Raw genomic sequence first — 17,749 nt, 5'->3', positions numbered from 1 at the left:
CCATTGGACTCACCTGGTTATTGAAAGCAAACGTGCGTGGGCACCTCTGTGTTACCCTCGTGCCATATTCTCGTGATTTCCACTGGCACACGTGCGTGGGCACCTCTGTGCTTCCCCGTGCAACAGGTACACCGAGCCGTGAGATCTGTGCCATACAACCCTCACGGGTTAGGGCAGATCGGTGTACATAGATCGTCTGTGACATTCCAGACGATCGCTAGCAGCAACCCGCTCACTCTTCACCCACCATAGCGGCGGTCCCTTACACCGCACAGTGGACCTTGACCGGCGGAAGCAGTCCATTTCCCATCTTGGCACGCTTCCCCGGGTCCCCCTCGTAACACCTCCCTTTGAAAATTTCGGGATACTCCCTGACAGGTCTACAAAGCCTCATCCGCAAATGTATTTGGGCTGGTAAGAAATCAAGAATATCCTTACAATCACTTCACCCCCCATTTAGAGAAGGCGGAATGGGTGAGCCTGATGTGGTGTCATATCACAGGGCGGCTGTTCTGGAGTCAGTCAGGGACTGGTGGAGAGAGGCGGAGGATAATAGATGGCTGCAGATTGAGGGATGCCTCAATCCACTTGGATCCACAAAAAAGCTGCTGGGGGCATTGATTCAAAATCAGGCAGTCCCACATTCCTTTCTGGGCACGGTCGAGGCGGTGAAGTGGCGCTGGAGGGATTGGTCCTCAGAATCCATGGCCGGTTTGATTTGGAGGCTGCCCTTTAAGGACATAAAAGCTTGTGTTCCTGATGTCGACCTTAGGGCTTAGGAACAAAGTGGGTCCCTTCGAGTATCAGATTTATTTGACAGGGTGTCCTTTTTACCTTTTTCTGAACTGGTGTCTAAATTCAACCTACCCAAGCAGGTCTTCTACCAATATCTTCAAATTAGGCATTTTTTAAGCACTTTCCGCCTGAGTTCATCAACCTCAAGACATCAGTTTTTGGCAGACTTTCTTCTGAATGACTCAACATCTGTCAGGGGCATGTCCTTATTATATCACCACTTCACCTCTCGTACGGAAGGACAGACTCTATCATACATGACAAAGTGGGAAAGAGAATTATCCCTCTCCTTGCCAACCCATCAGTGGCATGCGGCCTCCCGGGTGGTGCTTGGGTCCTCCGCCTGCCTCAACCATTTGGAGCAGATTAAGAAAGTACACATGGCATGATATAGGTGTGTTGCTCAGATAGCTAGGTTTGCGGAAGATTACTCTCCCCTCTGTTGGAAGGGTTGTGGCATGATAGGGACTCTGGGGCACCTCTGGTGGTTTTGCCCGGAAATTCTCAGCTTTTGGAATTAGGTCTTCGACCTAATAGCAGAAGTATGCGAGACTAGACTCCCTCCCGCACCTCAAATGGGGATTCTACATATGGGTTTAGACGCTTTTCCAGCCCCCATTGCTCAGTGCATCTCTCATATCCTAATCTCAGCCAGACAGTGTATCGCAGCTAGGTGGAAATCCCCTGAGATACCGGTTATGGAGGAAGTGATTACTAGAATCAACACGCACTTCCATTATGAAACTCTGTTAGCCAGCAGCGCCTCCTTGGCCTTTAAAAATTTAAAAACGTTGGGCAATGTGGTCATCCTCTCCCTGGGCCTCTCCCCCCTAAAATTGTAACAACCTGCTCGTGTAGTAGGTTGGACTGGCAGTCATATAACATGTCATTCAGACCAATTCTGCTTTTTTATGCAATAAGTGAACTTTGTGTATTGTTGTAAGTTACCGCCTCCACCCCCTCCCCCACCCATACTCCCCCCCCCCCCTTTTTTCAGTGCTCAATATTCATGTGGCCCTTACTCGCCCATTAGGGCGCTGATGTTTCGGCGTTGTATGGTGTTATGCCTTTCTTTTCTGTAATGCCTTTCTTCTAGTTTGAAAACAATAAAACATTTTGGATTAAAAAAAAAAAGACTATTATTGGGTTGTCGGTATCATCAAAAAATATTTGTCTATTCTCCAGGTGGATGACACCTTGAAACAAGTTCTCCACAAAAGAGAAAAAGAAGTCCAGCGCAGTCCTCAGAATGTAGATTTAAAACAATCGACGTTTATTCATATAAATCCAATAAAATTATAGTATACATAGCGGTCAGCAAAGGAGCATAGGAGGTTACAGATTTACATAGATCCCATCGAACTACGCGTTTCGACACATAGTCTTAGTCATGTTCTACGCATTTCGACACATGACTAAGACTATGTGTCGAAACGCGTAGTTCGATGGGATCTATGTAAAACTGTAACCTCCTATACTCCTTTGCTGACCGCTATGTATACTATAATTTTATTGGATTTATATGAATAAACGTCAATGGTTTTAAATCTACATTCTGAGGACTGCGCTAGAGTTCTTTTTCTCTTTATCGTGTAACCGGCAGCCAAGCCTTCCCTGCGCTGGGTCCAGACTAACAGCGGTTAAGAGCAAATCGGTGAGCTGAACTTTTTTCTTTTTTCTTAAGTTCTCCACAAAGGTGTAAAATTCGTTTCCAGAAGAAATGTTACCATTGCAAATAGTATTTCCCCCAGTGGTCTTACTACACGTAATAAGAAAAACACAAATAATCGTAGCCAAAACTTGAAGAATTGGCTGCCCTCTCTGGGTTCCTACAAATGCGCTCAAAATAATTGTGGATTGTGTACATTTATGATTAATACGGCTAAAACTATATCATCTGTTACAAAACAAGAATTTCACATCAAATCCCTAATAAATTGTGGGACTTGTGGAGTGGTTTACGTCATTACCTGCACGATTTGTCAAGTCCAGTATGTGGGGAGCACATCCCGTGCTTTGAGGCGCTGCATATCAGAGCATGTGTATGACTTTAACCACTACAACACCCAGTTTATCAGCCGCATGAAAACATTTCCTGAATGAACGTGGAGGCGACCTAGGATCTTTTAGGGTTAATGCAGCCGAGAAAATAGTTTTACCTAATTGAGGTGGTGATTTAACAAGGATATTGCTCCGTCGTGAAGCAAAATGGATGATTCTGCCCAATAGCAGAACACCAATGGGTTTAAATGTTAAAAATTAGATTTTAAATGTATTGTAATTTAAATCCCACCCTGAGTCATGTGATCTGTCAAGTTTGATTGATTCATCACTTCCTTTGAGTTTCTCCACCCTCCCCCCTTTTTATGGCACTTTGACTCACATGGTTTTGTCTCAGAGTAAGGAGGTAACCCTCCGAAGCGCGTACCGCACTACCATTATTTTGCCATGAGGCGGTTTTTATAACTATGGAAAGATGTCTATTTTTAATCTTTGAACAATAAAGAATTCGTTTTCTGGATACTGCTGGAACTGGATGCTGGAATTTTTTCATTCTATCATGATCACAGTTGGGCTCTGCTGAACTCTTCCGTGCACCGTTCGGGCCATTATTGGCCAGGTGGGTGAGCTGGTTTTTTTTTTTCTATTTCTCCTGTATATATGTGTGTGCATTTTTTGGGATAGTTTATCCCAATCGTCTTTGAAGTTAGTCCAATATTTTCTCACAGGAACTGAGAAGTCAGGATAAAGGGAAACTCTGCTGTTATTGTACAGAAATTCACATTTAACCAAAGTTAAATATATTATTTTCATAAACTTTTGAAATTAGGGGAGATTTTTATTTTCTTGCCTTTTTTAAAGGGAAGTAAAGTATATCTTTCTCTTCCTTCAGTAACCCTTTTTTTTGATTTATGATTTGTATCAAACCATGTGAACTAGTTATATAATCCCATTGTAAGAAAATGTGTGCATTGGGAATGTCCATTGCGACCGGTTGCCAGGGCCGTATTTACCATTAGGCACCCGTGGTCCCGTGCTTAGGGTGGCAGGATGCAGGGGGCGGCACCTTCTAGCAGTAAAAAAAAAAAAAAAATTTTTTTTTTACACATTCATTAAATCTGCTGTATTTTCGGAGGGGGACGGGAGAGAGGCGCACCTTTATTTATTTGTATCCGCGTCAATTAAGACGCGAATGCAGACAAACTGCGGCGGCCGGGCACAGAGAGCTGATTGACCCTGGAACTGCCGGCGCCTGCACTTCCGGGGTCACAGGCGCGCCAATCAGCTCCTTCCTCTGTGCTGCGTCCAATGCTGTGTGGATTTCACATGCAGAGCTCACAGCAGGACGCCGCGATGGAAGCCGGTGTCAGAAGAGGATACTCACGTGAGCCAGGAAGATGACGGCGGGCCCTGGAGCAGGTAAGTGCTCGCAGAGCTGAAGATTCATAAGGAGCGTGGGGGTGTCTCTAATGCAGACTGGAGATCTGCGTATGGGGTAGGATGAGAGAGGCTGATACTGGTGGAGGCTGGGAGGAGAGAGGCTGATGCTGGGAGAGGCTGGGAGGAGAGAGGCTGATGCTGGGGGAGGCTGAGAGGAAAGAGGCTGATGATGAGGGAGGCTGATGCTGGGAGAGGCTGATGCTTCAGGAGGCTCGGAGGAGAGAGGCTGATGCTGAGGGAGGCTGATGGTGGAGGAGACTGGGAGGAGAGAGGCTGATGCTGGTGGAGGCTAGGAGGGGGGAGGCTGATGCTGGGGGAGGCTGATGCTGGGGGAGGCTGGGAGGAGGGAGGCTGATGCTGAGGGAGGCTGATGCTGGGGGAGGCTGGGAGGAGAGAGGCTGATTCTGGGGGAGGCTGATGCTGGGGGAGGATGGGAGGGGGGAGGCTGATTCTGGGGGAGGCTGATGCTGGGGGAGGCTGGGAGGGGTGAGGCTGATGCTGAGGGAGGCTGATGCTGGGGGAGGCTGGGAGGAGAGAGGGGGAGGCTGGGAGGAGAGAGGCTGATACTGGGGGAGGCTGATGCTGGGAGAGTTTGGGAGGAGAGAGGCTGATGCTGGGGGAGGCTGGGAGGAGAGAGGCTGGTGCTGGGGGAGGCTGGGAGGAGGGAGGCTGATGCTGGGGTAGGCTGGGAGGAGGGAGGCTGATGCTGAGGGAGGCTGGGAGGGGGGAGGCTGGGAGGAGAGAGGCTGATGCTGGGGGAGGCTGGGAGGAGGGAGGCTGATGCTGAGGGAGGCTGATGCTGGGGGAGGCTGGGAGGAAAGAGGCTGATGCTGAGGGAGGCTGATGCTGGGAGAGGCTGATGCTGCGGGAGGCTCGGAGGAGAGAGGCTGATGCTGAGGGAGGCTGATGCTGGGGGAGGCTGGGAGGAGAGAGGCTTATGCTGGGGGAGGCTGATGCTGGGGAAGGCTGATGCTGAGGGAGGCTGATGCTGGGGGAGGCTGGGAGGAGAGAGGCTGATGCTGAGGGAGGCTGATGCTGGGGGAGGCTGGGAGGAGAGAGGGGGAGGCTGGGAGGAGAGAGGCTGATACTGGGGGAGGCTGATGCTGGGAGAGTTTGGGAGGAGAGAGGCTGATGCTGGGGGAGGCTGGGAGGAGAGAGGCTGGTGCTGGGGGAGGCTGATGCTGGGGGAGGCTGGGAGGAAAGAGGCTGATGCTGGGAGAGGCTGATGCTGTGGGAGGCTCGGAGGAGAGAGGCTGATGCTGAGGGAGGCTGATGCTGGGGTGGCTGGGAGGAGAGAGGCTGATGCTGGGGGAGGCTAGGAGGGGGGAGGCTGATGCTGGGTGAGGCTGTGAGGAGGGAGGCTGATGCTGAGGGAGGCTGATGCTGGGGGAGGCTGGGAGGAGAGAGGCTGATGCTGGGGGAGGCTGATACTGGGAGAGGCTGTGAGGGGGGAGGCTGTGAGGGGGAGGCTGATGCTGGGGGAGGCTGATGCTGGGGGGGCTAATGCTGGGGGAGGCTGGGAGGAGTGAGGCTGATGCTGGGGGAGGCTGGGAGAAGAGAGGCTGATGCTGGGGGCAGAGAGGCTGATGCTGGGGGAAGCTGGGGGAGAGAGGCTAATGCTGTGATGCTGAGGGAAGCTGGGGGAGAGAGGCTGATGCTGGGGAAAGCTGGGGGAGAGAGGCTGATGCTGGGGGAGGCTGGGAGGAGGGAGGCTGATGCTGAGGGAGGCTGGGAGGGGGGAGGCTGGGAGGAGAGAGGCTGATGCTGGGGGAGGCTGGGAGGAGGGAGGCTGATGCTGAGGGAGGCTGATGCTGGGGGAGGCTGGGAGGAAAGAGGCTGATGCTGAGGGAGGCTGATGCTGGGAGAGGCTGATGCTGCGGGAGGCTCGGAGGAGAGAGGCTGATGCTGAGGGAGGCTGATGCTGGGGGAGGCAAGGAGGAGAGAGGCTGATGCTGGGGGAGGCTAGGAGGGGGGAGGCTGATGCTGGGTGAGGCTGTGAGAAGGGAGGCTGATGCTGAGGGAGGCTGATGCTGGGGGAGGCTGGGAGGAGAGAGGCTGATGCTGGGGGAGGCTGATACTGGGAGAGGCTGTGAGGGGGGAGGCTGTGAGGGGGGAGACTGATGCTGGGGGAGGCTGATGCTGGGGGGGCTGATGCTGGGGGAGGCTGGGAGGAGTGAGGCTGATGCTGGGGGAGGCTGGGAGAAGAGAGGCTGATGCTGGGGGCAGAGAGGCTGATGCTGGGGGCAGAGAGGCTGATGCTGGGGGAAGCTGGGGGAGAGAGGCTAATGCTGTGATGCTGAGGGAAGCTGGGGGAGAGAGGCTGATGCTGGGGGAAGCTGGGGGAGAGAGGCTGATGCTGGGGGAAGCTGGGGGAGAGAGGCTGATGCTGGGGGAAGCTGGGGGAGAGAGGCTGATGCTGGGGCAAGCTGGGGGAGAGAGGCTGATGCTGGGGGAGGCTGGGGGGAGAGAGGCTGATGCTGGGGGAAGCTGGGGGGAGAGAGGTTGATTCTGGGGGACGCTGGGGGGAGAGAGGCTGATGCTGGGGGAGAGGCTGCTGGTGAAGGCGGGGGAGAGCGGCTGCTGCTGGGGGAATGGGAGAGAGGGGCCAATCCTAGAGACAGAGGACAAGGGTTGAGGGATAGTGCAATGACAAAATCGATGGGGGGGAGTGTAAGGACTCAGAATGAGAGGGGGGCAGCATTGGGAGCTCATTATGGAGAAGGGGCAGCATGTGTGGGCTCAGTATGGAGTGGAGCAATGTAGGGGAGTCAATATCAAGAGTGGGGTAGTGTGTGTGGGGGGGTGTCTCAGCATAAGCGTTAGTGTGGTGGTCTTAGTATGATGAATGGGGCAGCATGGAGGTGTCATTATGGAAAAGAGGAAGGCAGCATTAGGAGCTCATGGAGAGGGGCAGCATGCATGGGACATTGTGAGGAGGGGGCAGCATGCATGGGAAACTGTGAGGAGGGAGCAGCATGCATGGGACATTATGAGGAGGGGGCAGCATGCATGGGACATTGTGAGGACGGGGAAGCATGCATGGGACATTGTGAGGAGGGGAAAGCATGTATGGGACATTGTGAGGAGGGGGCAGCATGCATGGGACATTGTGAGGAGGGGGCAGCACGCATGGGACATTGTGAGGAGGGGGCAGCATGCATGGGAAACTGTGAGGAGGGAGCAGCATGCATGGGACATTGGGAGGAGGGGCAACATGCATGGGACATTGTGAGGGGGGACAGCATGCATGGGACATTGTGAGGAGGAAGCAGCATGCATGGGACACTGTGAGGAGGGGGCAGCATGCATGGGACATTGTGAGGAGGGAGCAGCATGCATGGGACACTGAGAGGAGGGGGCAGCATGCATGGGACATTGGGAGGAGGGGGCAGCATGCATGGGACATTGTGAGGAGGGGGCAGCATGCATGGGACATTGTGAGGAGGGGGTAGCATGCATGGGACATTGTGAGGAGGGGGCAGCATGATGTGAGGTCAATGTGCAGATCATATTTCATAATTGAGGAAGGTGTGGTGGGTATAATTTATAAGGGAGGGCAGTGTGTAGTTTATTAGGGGCAGTGTGACAGTCACAGTATATAAGTGGGGACGGTGTGGTGGGAATATTTTATACTCATGCTATGTTTTGATGTGCCCGTGGTGATCCCCATTGGGGGGGGGGTTAGTGCCCTTCGTTTCTCATTGATACTTTTTCAAGTGTTTTACAGAGTAGATCTGCCTTAAACAGATGTCGTGTGCATCTGTTTAAGGCAGTATCTGTCTGTTTAAGGTGTATCTGTCTCTAAGTCAACAGTAAAGAGAAAACTCCATGAAAGTAAATACAAAGGGTTCACATCTAGATGCAAACCATTCATCAATTCCAAAAATAGACAAGCCAGAGTTAAATTTGCTGAAAAACACCTCATGAAGCCAGCTCAATTCTGGAAAAGTATTCTATGGACAGATGAGACAAAGATCAACCTGTACCAGAATGATGGGAAGAAAAAAGTTTGGAGAAGAAAGGGAACGGCACATGATCCAAGTCACACCACATCCTCTGTAAAACATGGTGGAGGCAACGTGATGGCATGGGCATGCATGGCTTTCAATGGCACTGGGTTACTTGTGTTTATTGATGACATAACAGCAGACAAGAGTAGCCGGATGAATTCTGAAGTGTACCGGGATATACTTTCAGCCCAGATTCAGCCAAATGCCGCAAAGTTGATTGGACGGCACTTCATAGTACAGATGGACAATGACCCCAAGCATACAGCCAAAGCTACCCAGGAGTTCATGAGTGCAAAAAAGTGGAACATTCTGCAATGGCCAAGTCAATCACCAGATCTTAACCCAATTGAGCATGCATTTCACTTGCTCAAATCCAGACTTAAGACGGAAAGACCCACAAACAAGCAAGACCTGAAGGCTGCGGCTGTAAAGGCCTGGCAAAGCATTAAGAAGGAGGAAACCCAGCGTTTGGTGATGTCCATGGGTTCCAGACTTAAGGCAGTGATTGCCTCCAAAGGATTCGCAACAAAATATTGAAAATAAAAATATTTTGTTTGGGTTTGGTTTATTTGTCCAATTACTTTTGACCTCCTAAAATGTGGAGTGTTTGTAAAGAAATGTGTACAATTCCTACAATTTCTATCAGATATTTTTGTTCAAACCTTCAAATTAAACGTTACAATCTGCACTTGAATTCTGTTGTAGAGGTTTCATTTCAAATCCAATGTGGTGGCATGCAGAGCCCAACTCGCGAAAATTGTGTCACTGTCCAAATATTTCTGGACCTAACTGTATCTCCCTATATACTGTATGAACCTCCAAATAGCCCCTTACATGAGCCCAAAATACCCATCTATATACATAATGAGCCCCACATAGCCTCCTATATACTGTATGAACCCTACTCAGCCTCCTGTATACAAGGCCCTTACATAGCCCCCTATATGTATACAGTATGCACCCATGTGCATATGACAAACAAATACAGTGGTACCTTGCTTAACAAGAACAATCCGTTCTGGGACTGTGCTTGTTAATCAAGTTACTCGTTCAGCAGAGCAAGATTTCCCATAGGAAATCATTGCAATGCAGACAATTCGTTCCACAATTTGTTAAATGTCCCATCCTGGTCCCCTATTCTATCATTCCACACATGCACAAACGCACACAAACATGTACAAACACACACAAACTCACACAAACACACAAGCACACAAGCACACATGCACGCGCACATATTATATGCTCACCTTACCTTCCGTTCCATCGCCGGTCTCTTGGGACTTGCTGACTTGCGGTGACAGGAAGCAGGAAGTTCCTGCTTCGTTGCTATGGATGCCAATGCCTGGAGTGGAGCGGAGCGGAGCGGCGCAGCGCACTACAGGACCCAGGAGGCCGGCGATGAAACGGAAGGTACAGATATTATATGCTCACCTTACCTTCCGTTCCACCGCCGGCCTCATGGTACTTGTAGTTCGCCGCGATGTACCCGGGAACTACAAGAACCATGAGCCCGGCGGTGGAACGGAAGGTAAGGTGAGCATAATACTGTATGTGTGTGAGTGCGTGTATGTTTGTGTGTGTTTGTGCGTACATGTGTGTGTTTGTGTGGACTGCAAGTGCGGGTTAGAGCGCGGTGGGTGGACGGAACCGGAAGTGTGTGCGGTGAGGATTTCGCTTGTACAGCAAAGCTTTCTCGTAAAGCGGGTTACAAATTTACAGAAAGCTTTGCTTGTTAAGCGAAATTCTCGTTAAGTGGGTTACTCGTTAAGCGAGGTACCACTGTACAAACTTATCTTTCTCCACTTGGCTCTCACTGCACATGGACTGGTGTCTTAATCATAAAAGTGAAGCCGCAACGTACGGATATTATTCTTCACATGATTTTCTAAGTCGTCAGCACATTCTATCTATGCGGTCATTGGGCTTTGCAATTTAGAGATCTGGGCAGCTACTGTCAGCATCTTCTAATTCCAGGGCTTAGAGTTGACCTCCAAGCTGCAAGCTCTCACTAAAACCAGTCTCACTCCTACAAAAGGACTTAAAATGCCCAAAGTAATGTCGACAATTTTGAGTGGCGGGTTGGTGACCACTTGATTATGATATACAGTCATATGAAAAAGTTTGGGCACCACTATTAATGTTAACCTTTTTTCTTTATAACAATTTTGTTTTTTGCAACAGCTATTTCAGTTTCATATATCTAATAACTGATGGACTGAGTAATATTTCTGGATTGAAATGAGGTTTATTGTTCTAACAGAAAATGTGCAATCCGCATTTAAACAAAATTTGACCGGTGCAAAAGTATGGGCACCCTTATCAATTTCTTGATTTGAACACTCCTAACTACTTTTTACTGACTTACTAAAGCACTAAATTGGTTTTGTAACCTTATTGAGCTTTGAACTTCATAGGCAGGTGTATCCAATCATGAAAAAAGGTATTTAAGGTGGCCACTTGCAAGTTGTTCTATTTGAATCTCCTATGAAGAGTGGCATCATGGGCTCCTCAAAACAACTCTCAAATGATCTGAAAACAAAGATTATTCAACATAGTTGTTCAGGGGAAAGATACAAAAAGTTGTATGGGAGAGTGATGCGAAAGAAGCCGTTTCTGCAAGCACGCCACAAACAGAGTCGCCTGAGGTATGCAAAAGCACATTTGGACAAGCCAGTTACATTTTGGAAGAAGGTCCTGTGGACTGATGAAACAAAGATTGAGTTGTTTGGTCATACAAAAAGGCGTTATGAATGGAGGCAAAAAAACACGGCATTCCAACAAAATCACTTGCTACCCACAGTAAAATTTGGTGGAGGTTCCATCATGCTTTGGGGCTGTGTGGCCAATGCCAGCAGCGGGAATCTTGTTAAAGTTGAGGGTCGCATGGATTCAACTCAGTATCAGCAGATTCGTGAAAATAATGTGCAAGAATCAGTGACGAAGTTGAAGTTACGCAGGGGATGGATATTTCAGCAAGACAATGATCCAAAACACAGCTCCAAATCTACTCAGACATTCATGCAGAGGAACAATTACAATGTTCTGGAATGGCCATCCCAGTCCCCAGACCTGAATATCATTGAAAATCTGTGGGATGATTTGAAGCGTGCTGTCCATGCTCGGCGACCATCAATCTTAACTGAACAGGAATTGTTTTGTAAACAGGAATGGTCAAATATACCTTCATCCAGGATCCAGGAACTCATTAAAAGCTACAGGAAGCGACTAGAGGCTGTTATTTTTGCAAAAGGAGGATCTACAAAATATTAATGTCACTTTTATGTTGAGGTGCCCATACTTTTGCACCGGTCAAATTTTGCTTAAATGCGTATTGCACATTTCTGTTGATACAATAAACCTCATTTCAATCCAGAAATATTACTCAGTCCATCAGTTATTAGATATATGAAACTGAAATAGCTGTTGAAAAAACCCAAATTGTTATAAAGAAAAAAGGTTAACATTAATAGGGGTGCCCAAACTTTTTCATATGACTGTAGGACTACACTGCTCATAAACCAACCACAGCCGATGACTGAGGAGAATCTGGGACTTCTCTACATTTACAGTAGTGGTTACTACTCACCTAAGTGGTTACCTGTAGAAATCTCCTCTTTACACCGCTCATCTCCCCTCACATATGTCTCTGTAGTATTAATATGGGTTAGATCTTCACCCTGAAACAAATATTGTAAAAGTCACAGACAGATGGAGAAGTCACTTCTATGATCAGCTCTAATCCTGCCATCTCCACCGCTCTCATTACACAAGTATAATCATATAATACTGGTGGATAAAACAAGACTGAGCACAAGACCTTCACAGCCGTCTACACATCATAGGAGATTTCATGGCACCTTCTCTCCATCTACCTGATGATCCTGAGGAACATCGGGATCTTCTTGTTTACAGTCCTGTGGAAGAAGAGGACGGGGACATCTCTCTGGTGTTGTCCTCTGACTGGATAGATCTGAAGGAGACACATACAGGGACTGAATTCATTCTTTACATACAGATAATTATAGGCCGTGTGTATTTAGTCCTGTCTATTACCTGGTGATGTGAGGGACTGGGGAACCTCCATCATGACGTCCTTGTACAGATCTTTGTGTCCTTCTAAATACTCCCACTCCTCCATGGTGAAGTAGATGGTGACATCTCGACACCTTAAGGGAACCTGACACATACAATGATACCGTCATCCCCCGATCCCTTCATTACTGTATAATGTCCCAGCATTCCCAGCAGTGTCACCTCTCCAGTCAGCAGCTCAATCATCTTGTAGGTGAGTTCTAGGATCTTCTGGTCATTGATGTCCTCATGTATCAGGGGGTGAGGCGGAGGCCCCGTGATTGGGCTCAGGGGTCTTCCCCATCCCTCAGACACAGGGTCTTGACAGCGCTCACTAGAGGTCTTCTTCACTACTGTGTAATCCTGGTTATGGAGAGACACATTAATAAATCTCACTACAGACATTTCCAGAGTCCTCACCTCTCCAGTTCTGTCCATCTGTTCTTCCCATAGATAAGAATGATGTAATGTGACGTCATCAGAATCTCTCACCTCTCCAGTAAGCCGGAAGAGGATCTCTAGGGTGAGGTGTAATATCCTCTCCGCCATCTTGTCCTTGTCCATTTCCATCCTTGATTGGTTAATCAGAAGAATTCTCTTATATAGAAGATCTCCACTGAGTGGGTTTGATATTGTAAGGACCTGAATAGTGGAAGCAGGGTGTCAATTATTGCCATTTTAGCCAGAAAAAAATACAGTAGTTTCTGGGGGTTTTTCAGCAATTATATTGTTTTGCTTCAGTTTTTCCGAAAGACTTTTTAATAACAAAAAATCCTTATGTTTATTGGGCATCACCGTAATTGAATAATTTACAATGTAAATTGTAAACATTACGTAGTTGCTGTCCTTTTTCCATTTTGCAAAAATGTATTGATAGAAGTCAATCAGTGCACTCTATAAAGCAACACGGTGAAAAATTAGTAATTATTCTGTCAGGAATGGGACAAGTTATTGTGATGCAGGCGGCGTGTATTACAGTGCAGGGAGCCGGTGAGACTCTGTGCTGCAATACATCTGAAAATTGTGTGTAGGCGGGCTTCCCTCCTGCATGGGCCTGGTTGCGGTCACACCTCCTGCGACCATGATCGTTACAGCCCTAGTGCCAATGACCGTCGTCTGTGTTATCCTCCCATTATGTCACTTCCTCTTGTTAAAATGACAGTTCAGTAATAGAAACTTTGAGGTCCAGTTGGGGTGAATTTGCGCATTTCTTCGAGTCTTGCTCAATATGTGGAGTTTAATTGTTTTTAAATAAAATAAATAATAAAACGTGTTAGGATAAAAAAAAAAAAATTAGGCATGTAAGTATTTAATTTTCCAACTTTTTGTTATATTTTTACTGTTTGGTTAATGGCGGGCAGAATTGAGGTTTGTTTGTCAGTGACTTCTGCAGCCAGAGAGGAGTTGTTGACCCTTAGCCCATTATCCTTGGCTGTAGGAGATAAAGGCAATTTTGATGGTGAAACACTCTCCTCACTAGCATCGTTGTGTAAATTTTGATCCTCCTGTGTCAGTAATGGCGCCATCTTAAGGACGACTCTTGGTGCAGATTTACGGGAAGTTGGGTGTTTTTTCTGCCCACTATGGAGAAGGTAACGGTCCATAAATGAAGATGTCAATGGTCGAAGAATGGTACACCTCTGGTCTCATGTACTGCAACGAGCTGTTAGGTATATTGAGCTCTGGAATGTAGTACGGTATTAGCGAAGAGTGAAGGACATAACTTCTGGGTCCTCACATAGCCGGCACCTGAACCGAAAACCACAAAACGTTAAGGCCATGTCCCCACGAGAAAATGTACCTGCGGAATTTTCTGCAGGTATTTCCACAGGTTCACACAGCAGCTCCCTAGAATGTGCACTATCTGTTATTGTATATTTCATGTGGAATTGTTGCGGTAAACCTGCGGAAAACGTGCGGAATTCAAGTGATATTCCTGCAGATTTACCCCTCTGTATCTCCATAGTAGAAAGGCAGGAAATCCGCAGGAAAATCCGCATGAATAATTGACATGCAGTTCTTTGCGACTGCAGGAAATCCGCAGCATTTTCCGCAGGTGCAAATTGAGCAGTATTAAAACAGCACTCCCCAATTCCCATAGGATAACATGGGGGGTGTCTGTACTTGCGCAAACCTGCGAATTTATCTGGAAAATCTGCAGGTTTTTCTCAGCAAAATCTGCAGGTATTTTCTCCGGTGGGCACATGGCCCAAGGCTATGTGCCCACGGGGAAAGTGTACTGCGGATATATCTGCAGGAGCTCCCAGAAATCCGCAGCACAACTTTGTCTGAGTTTTGGTGCGGAAGTCCAGCGGAATGTCCTGCGGATATCCTGCGGGAGCACTGCATCCTCAACGCAGAACAAGTGCTGGAGTGATCGGTGAGTTCATACTTACCTGTATTGCACAGCAACTTGGTTTCTGGCCGCCTCCTGGAGAAGATGAGAGGGGCCTGGACGAGCTCCGGCTGTCACATGACGGAAGCTTGGGCGATTATATGACCGCAGCTCGTGCAGACCCCGCCCACCTCTTGCAGCCCGCTCCTGGCTCCGTACGCTCTTCTACACCAAAGGAAGAGTCTCCGGTGTCTTTAATCAAGGCAGGTAAGTATAGAGATCGTGTGGAACAATCCGCAGGAATAATTGACATGCAATTCTTTGCCGCTGCGGGAAATACGCAGCATTTCCCGCAGGTGCAAATTCCGCAGCATTAAAACAGCACTCACCAAATCCCATAGGATAACATCGGGAGTGCCTGTACTTACGTAAAATCCGGAGGTTCTCCGCATCAAAATCCGCGGGCATTTTCCCCCGTGTGCACATGACCTAATAGTGATGATCAGCATTATACTCCAAAGACATACAGAAAGGGACCTTAGATTGTGAGCCCTAATGGGAACAGTGTTGCCAATGTTTGTAAAGCGCTGTGGAATTAATAGCGCCATATAAATGAACATACAGTTAGGTCCAGAAATATTTGGACAGTGACACAATTTTCGCGAGTTGGGCTCTGCATGCCACCACATTGGATTTGAAATGAAACCTCTACAACAGAATTCAAGTGCAGATTGTAACGTTTAATTTGAAGGTTTGAACAAAAATATCTGATAGAAATTGTAGGAATTGTACACATTTCTTTACAAACACTCCACATTTTAGGAGGTCAAAAGTAATTGGACAAATAAACCAAACCCAAACAAAATATTTTTATTTTCAATATTTTGTTGCGAATCCTTTGGAGGCAATCACTGCCTTAAGTCTGGAACCCATGGACATCACCAAACGCTGGGTTTCCTCCTTCTTAATGCTTTGCCAGGCCTTTACAGCCGCAGCCTTCAGGTCTTGCTTGTTTGTGGGTCTTTCCGTCTTAAGTCTGGATTTGAGCAAGTGAAATGCATGCTCAATTGGGTTAAGATCTGGTGATTGACTTGGCCATTGCAGAATGTTCCACTTTTTTGCACTCATGAACTCCTGGGTAGCTTTGGCTGTATGCTTGGGGTCATTGTCCATCTGTACTATGAAGTGCCGTCCAATCAACTTTGCGGCATTTGGCTGAATCTGGGCTGAAAGTATATCCCGGTACACTTCAGAATTCATCCGGCTACTCTTGTCTGCTGTTATGTCATCAATAAACACAAGTGACCCAGTGCCATTGAAAGCCATGCATTCCCATGCCATCACGTTGCCTCCACCATGTTTTACAGAGGATGTGGTGTGCCTTGGATCATGTGCCGTTCCCTTTCTTCTCCAAACTTTTTTCTTCCCATCATTCTAGTACAGGTTGATCTTTGTCTCATCTGTCCATAGAATACTTTTCCAGAACTGAGCTGGCTTCATGAGGTGTTTTTCAGCAAATTTAACTCTGGCTTGTCTATTTTTGGAATTGATGAATGGTTTGTATTTACTTTCATGGAGTCTTCTCTTTACTGTTGACTTAGAGACAGATACACCTACTTCACTGAGAGTGTTCTGGACTTCAGTTGATGTTGTGAACGGGTTCTTCTTCACCAAAGAAAGTATGCGGCGATCATCCACCACTGTTGTCATCCGTGGACGCCCAGGCCTTTTTGAGTTCCCAAGCTTACCAGTCAATTCCTTTTTTCTCAGAATGTACCCGACTGTTGATTTTGCTACTCCAAGCATGTCTGCTATCTCTCTGATGGATTTTTTCTTTTTTTTCAGCCTCAGGATGTTCTGCTTCACCTCAATTGAGAGTTCCTTAGACCGCATGTTGTCTGGTCACAGCAACAGCTTCCAAATGCAAAACCACACACCTGTAATCAACCCCAGACCTTTTAACTACTTCATTGATTACAGGTTAACGAGGGAGACGCCTTCAGAGTTAATTGCAGCCCTTAGAATCCCTTGTCCAATTACTTTTGGTCCCTTTAAAAAGAGGAGGCTATGCATTACAGAGCTATGATTCCTAAACCCTTTCTCCGATTTGGATGTGAAAACTCTCATATTGCAGCTGGGAGTGTGCACTTTCAGCCCATATTATATATATAATTGTATTTCTGAACATGTTTTTGTAAACAGCTAAAATAACAAAACTTGTGTCACTGTCCAAATATTTCTGGACCTAACTGTATATATATATACATATACATATATATATATATATATATATATATATACTGTATATATATATATATATATATATATATATATATATATTATACATACATATACACACAGTCATGGCCAAAAGTTTTGAGAATGCTACAAATATTAATTTTTACAAAGTCTACTGCTTAAGTTTTTCTAATGGCAATGTGCATATACTCCAGAATGTCATAAAGAGTGATCAGCTTAACAGCAATTACTTGCAAAGTCAATATTGGCTAAGAAAATGAAATTTAACCCCCAAAACACATTTCAACAGCATTGCATTCCTGCCTTAAAAGGAGCAGCTAACATTGTTTTAGTGATTGTTCCATTAACACAGGTGTGGGTGTTGATGAGGACAGGGCTGGCGATCAATCAGTCATGATTAAGTAAGAATGACACCACTGGACATTTTAAAAGGAGGCTGGTGCTTGGTATCATTGTTTCTCTTCAGTTAACCATGGTTATCTCTAAAGAAACACGTGCAGCCATCATTGCTCTGCACAAAAAAGGCCTAACAGGGAAGAGTATCGCAGCTACAAAGATTGCACCTCAGTCAACAATCTATCGCATCATCAAGAACTTCAAGGAGAGAGCTTCCATTGTTGCCAAAAAGGCTCCAGGGCGCCCAAGAAGGACCAGCAAACGCCAGGACCGTATCTTAAAACTGTTTCAGCTGCGGGATCGGACTACCAGCAGTGCCGAGCTAGCTCAGCAATGGCAGAAGGCTGGTGTGAGTGCTTCTGCACGCACTGTGAGGCGGAGACTCTTTGAGCAAGGCCTGGTTTCAAGGAGGGCAGCAAAGAAGCCACTTCTCTCCAGA

The 17,749-nt window shown here is 47.2% G+C and overlaps 1 protein-coding gene across 2 annotated transcripts in view; it reads right to left on the bottom strand.

The window, feature by feature from the left end:
- LOC142312184 (uncharacterized) overlaps positions 1-17,749 on the bottom strand; it is a 203,625-nt gene that overhangs the window by 152,804 nt on the left and 33,072 nt on the right. For both annotated transcript variants that reach the window (XM_075351086.1, XM_075351085.1), the window contains exons 6-10: positions 12,813-12,962; positions 12,504-12,683; positions 12,303-12,426; positions 12,122-12,219; positions 11,836-11,926 (exon numbers count right to left, since the gene is read on the bottom strand). In XM_075351086.1, the coding sequence (XP_075207201.1) occupies positions 11,836-11,926; positions 12,122-12,219; positions 12,303-12,426; positions 12,504-12,683; positions 12,813-12,962 (643 nt within the window). The remainder of the gene's footprint in view (positions 1-11,835; positions 11,927-12,121; positions 12,220-12,302; positions 12,427-12,503; positions 12,684-12,812; positions 12,963-17,749) is intronic.

This window comes from Anomaloglossus baeobatrachus, chromosome 5 (assembly GCF_048569485.1).
Source record: "Anomaloglossus baeobatrachus isolate aAnoBae1 chromosome 5, aAnoBae1.hap1, whole genome shotgun sequence".
Lineage (NCBI taxonomy): Eukaryota > Metazoa > Chordata > Amphibia > Anura > Aromobatidae > Anomaloglossus > Anomaloglossus baeobatrachus.
The sequence above is the reverse complement of the archived record's forward strand: the minus strand, read 5'-3'. Positions and strand labels throughout refer to the sequence as shown.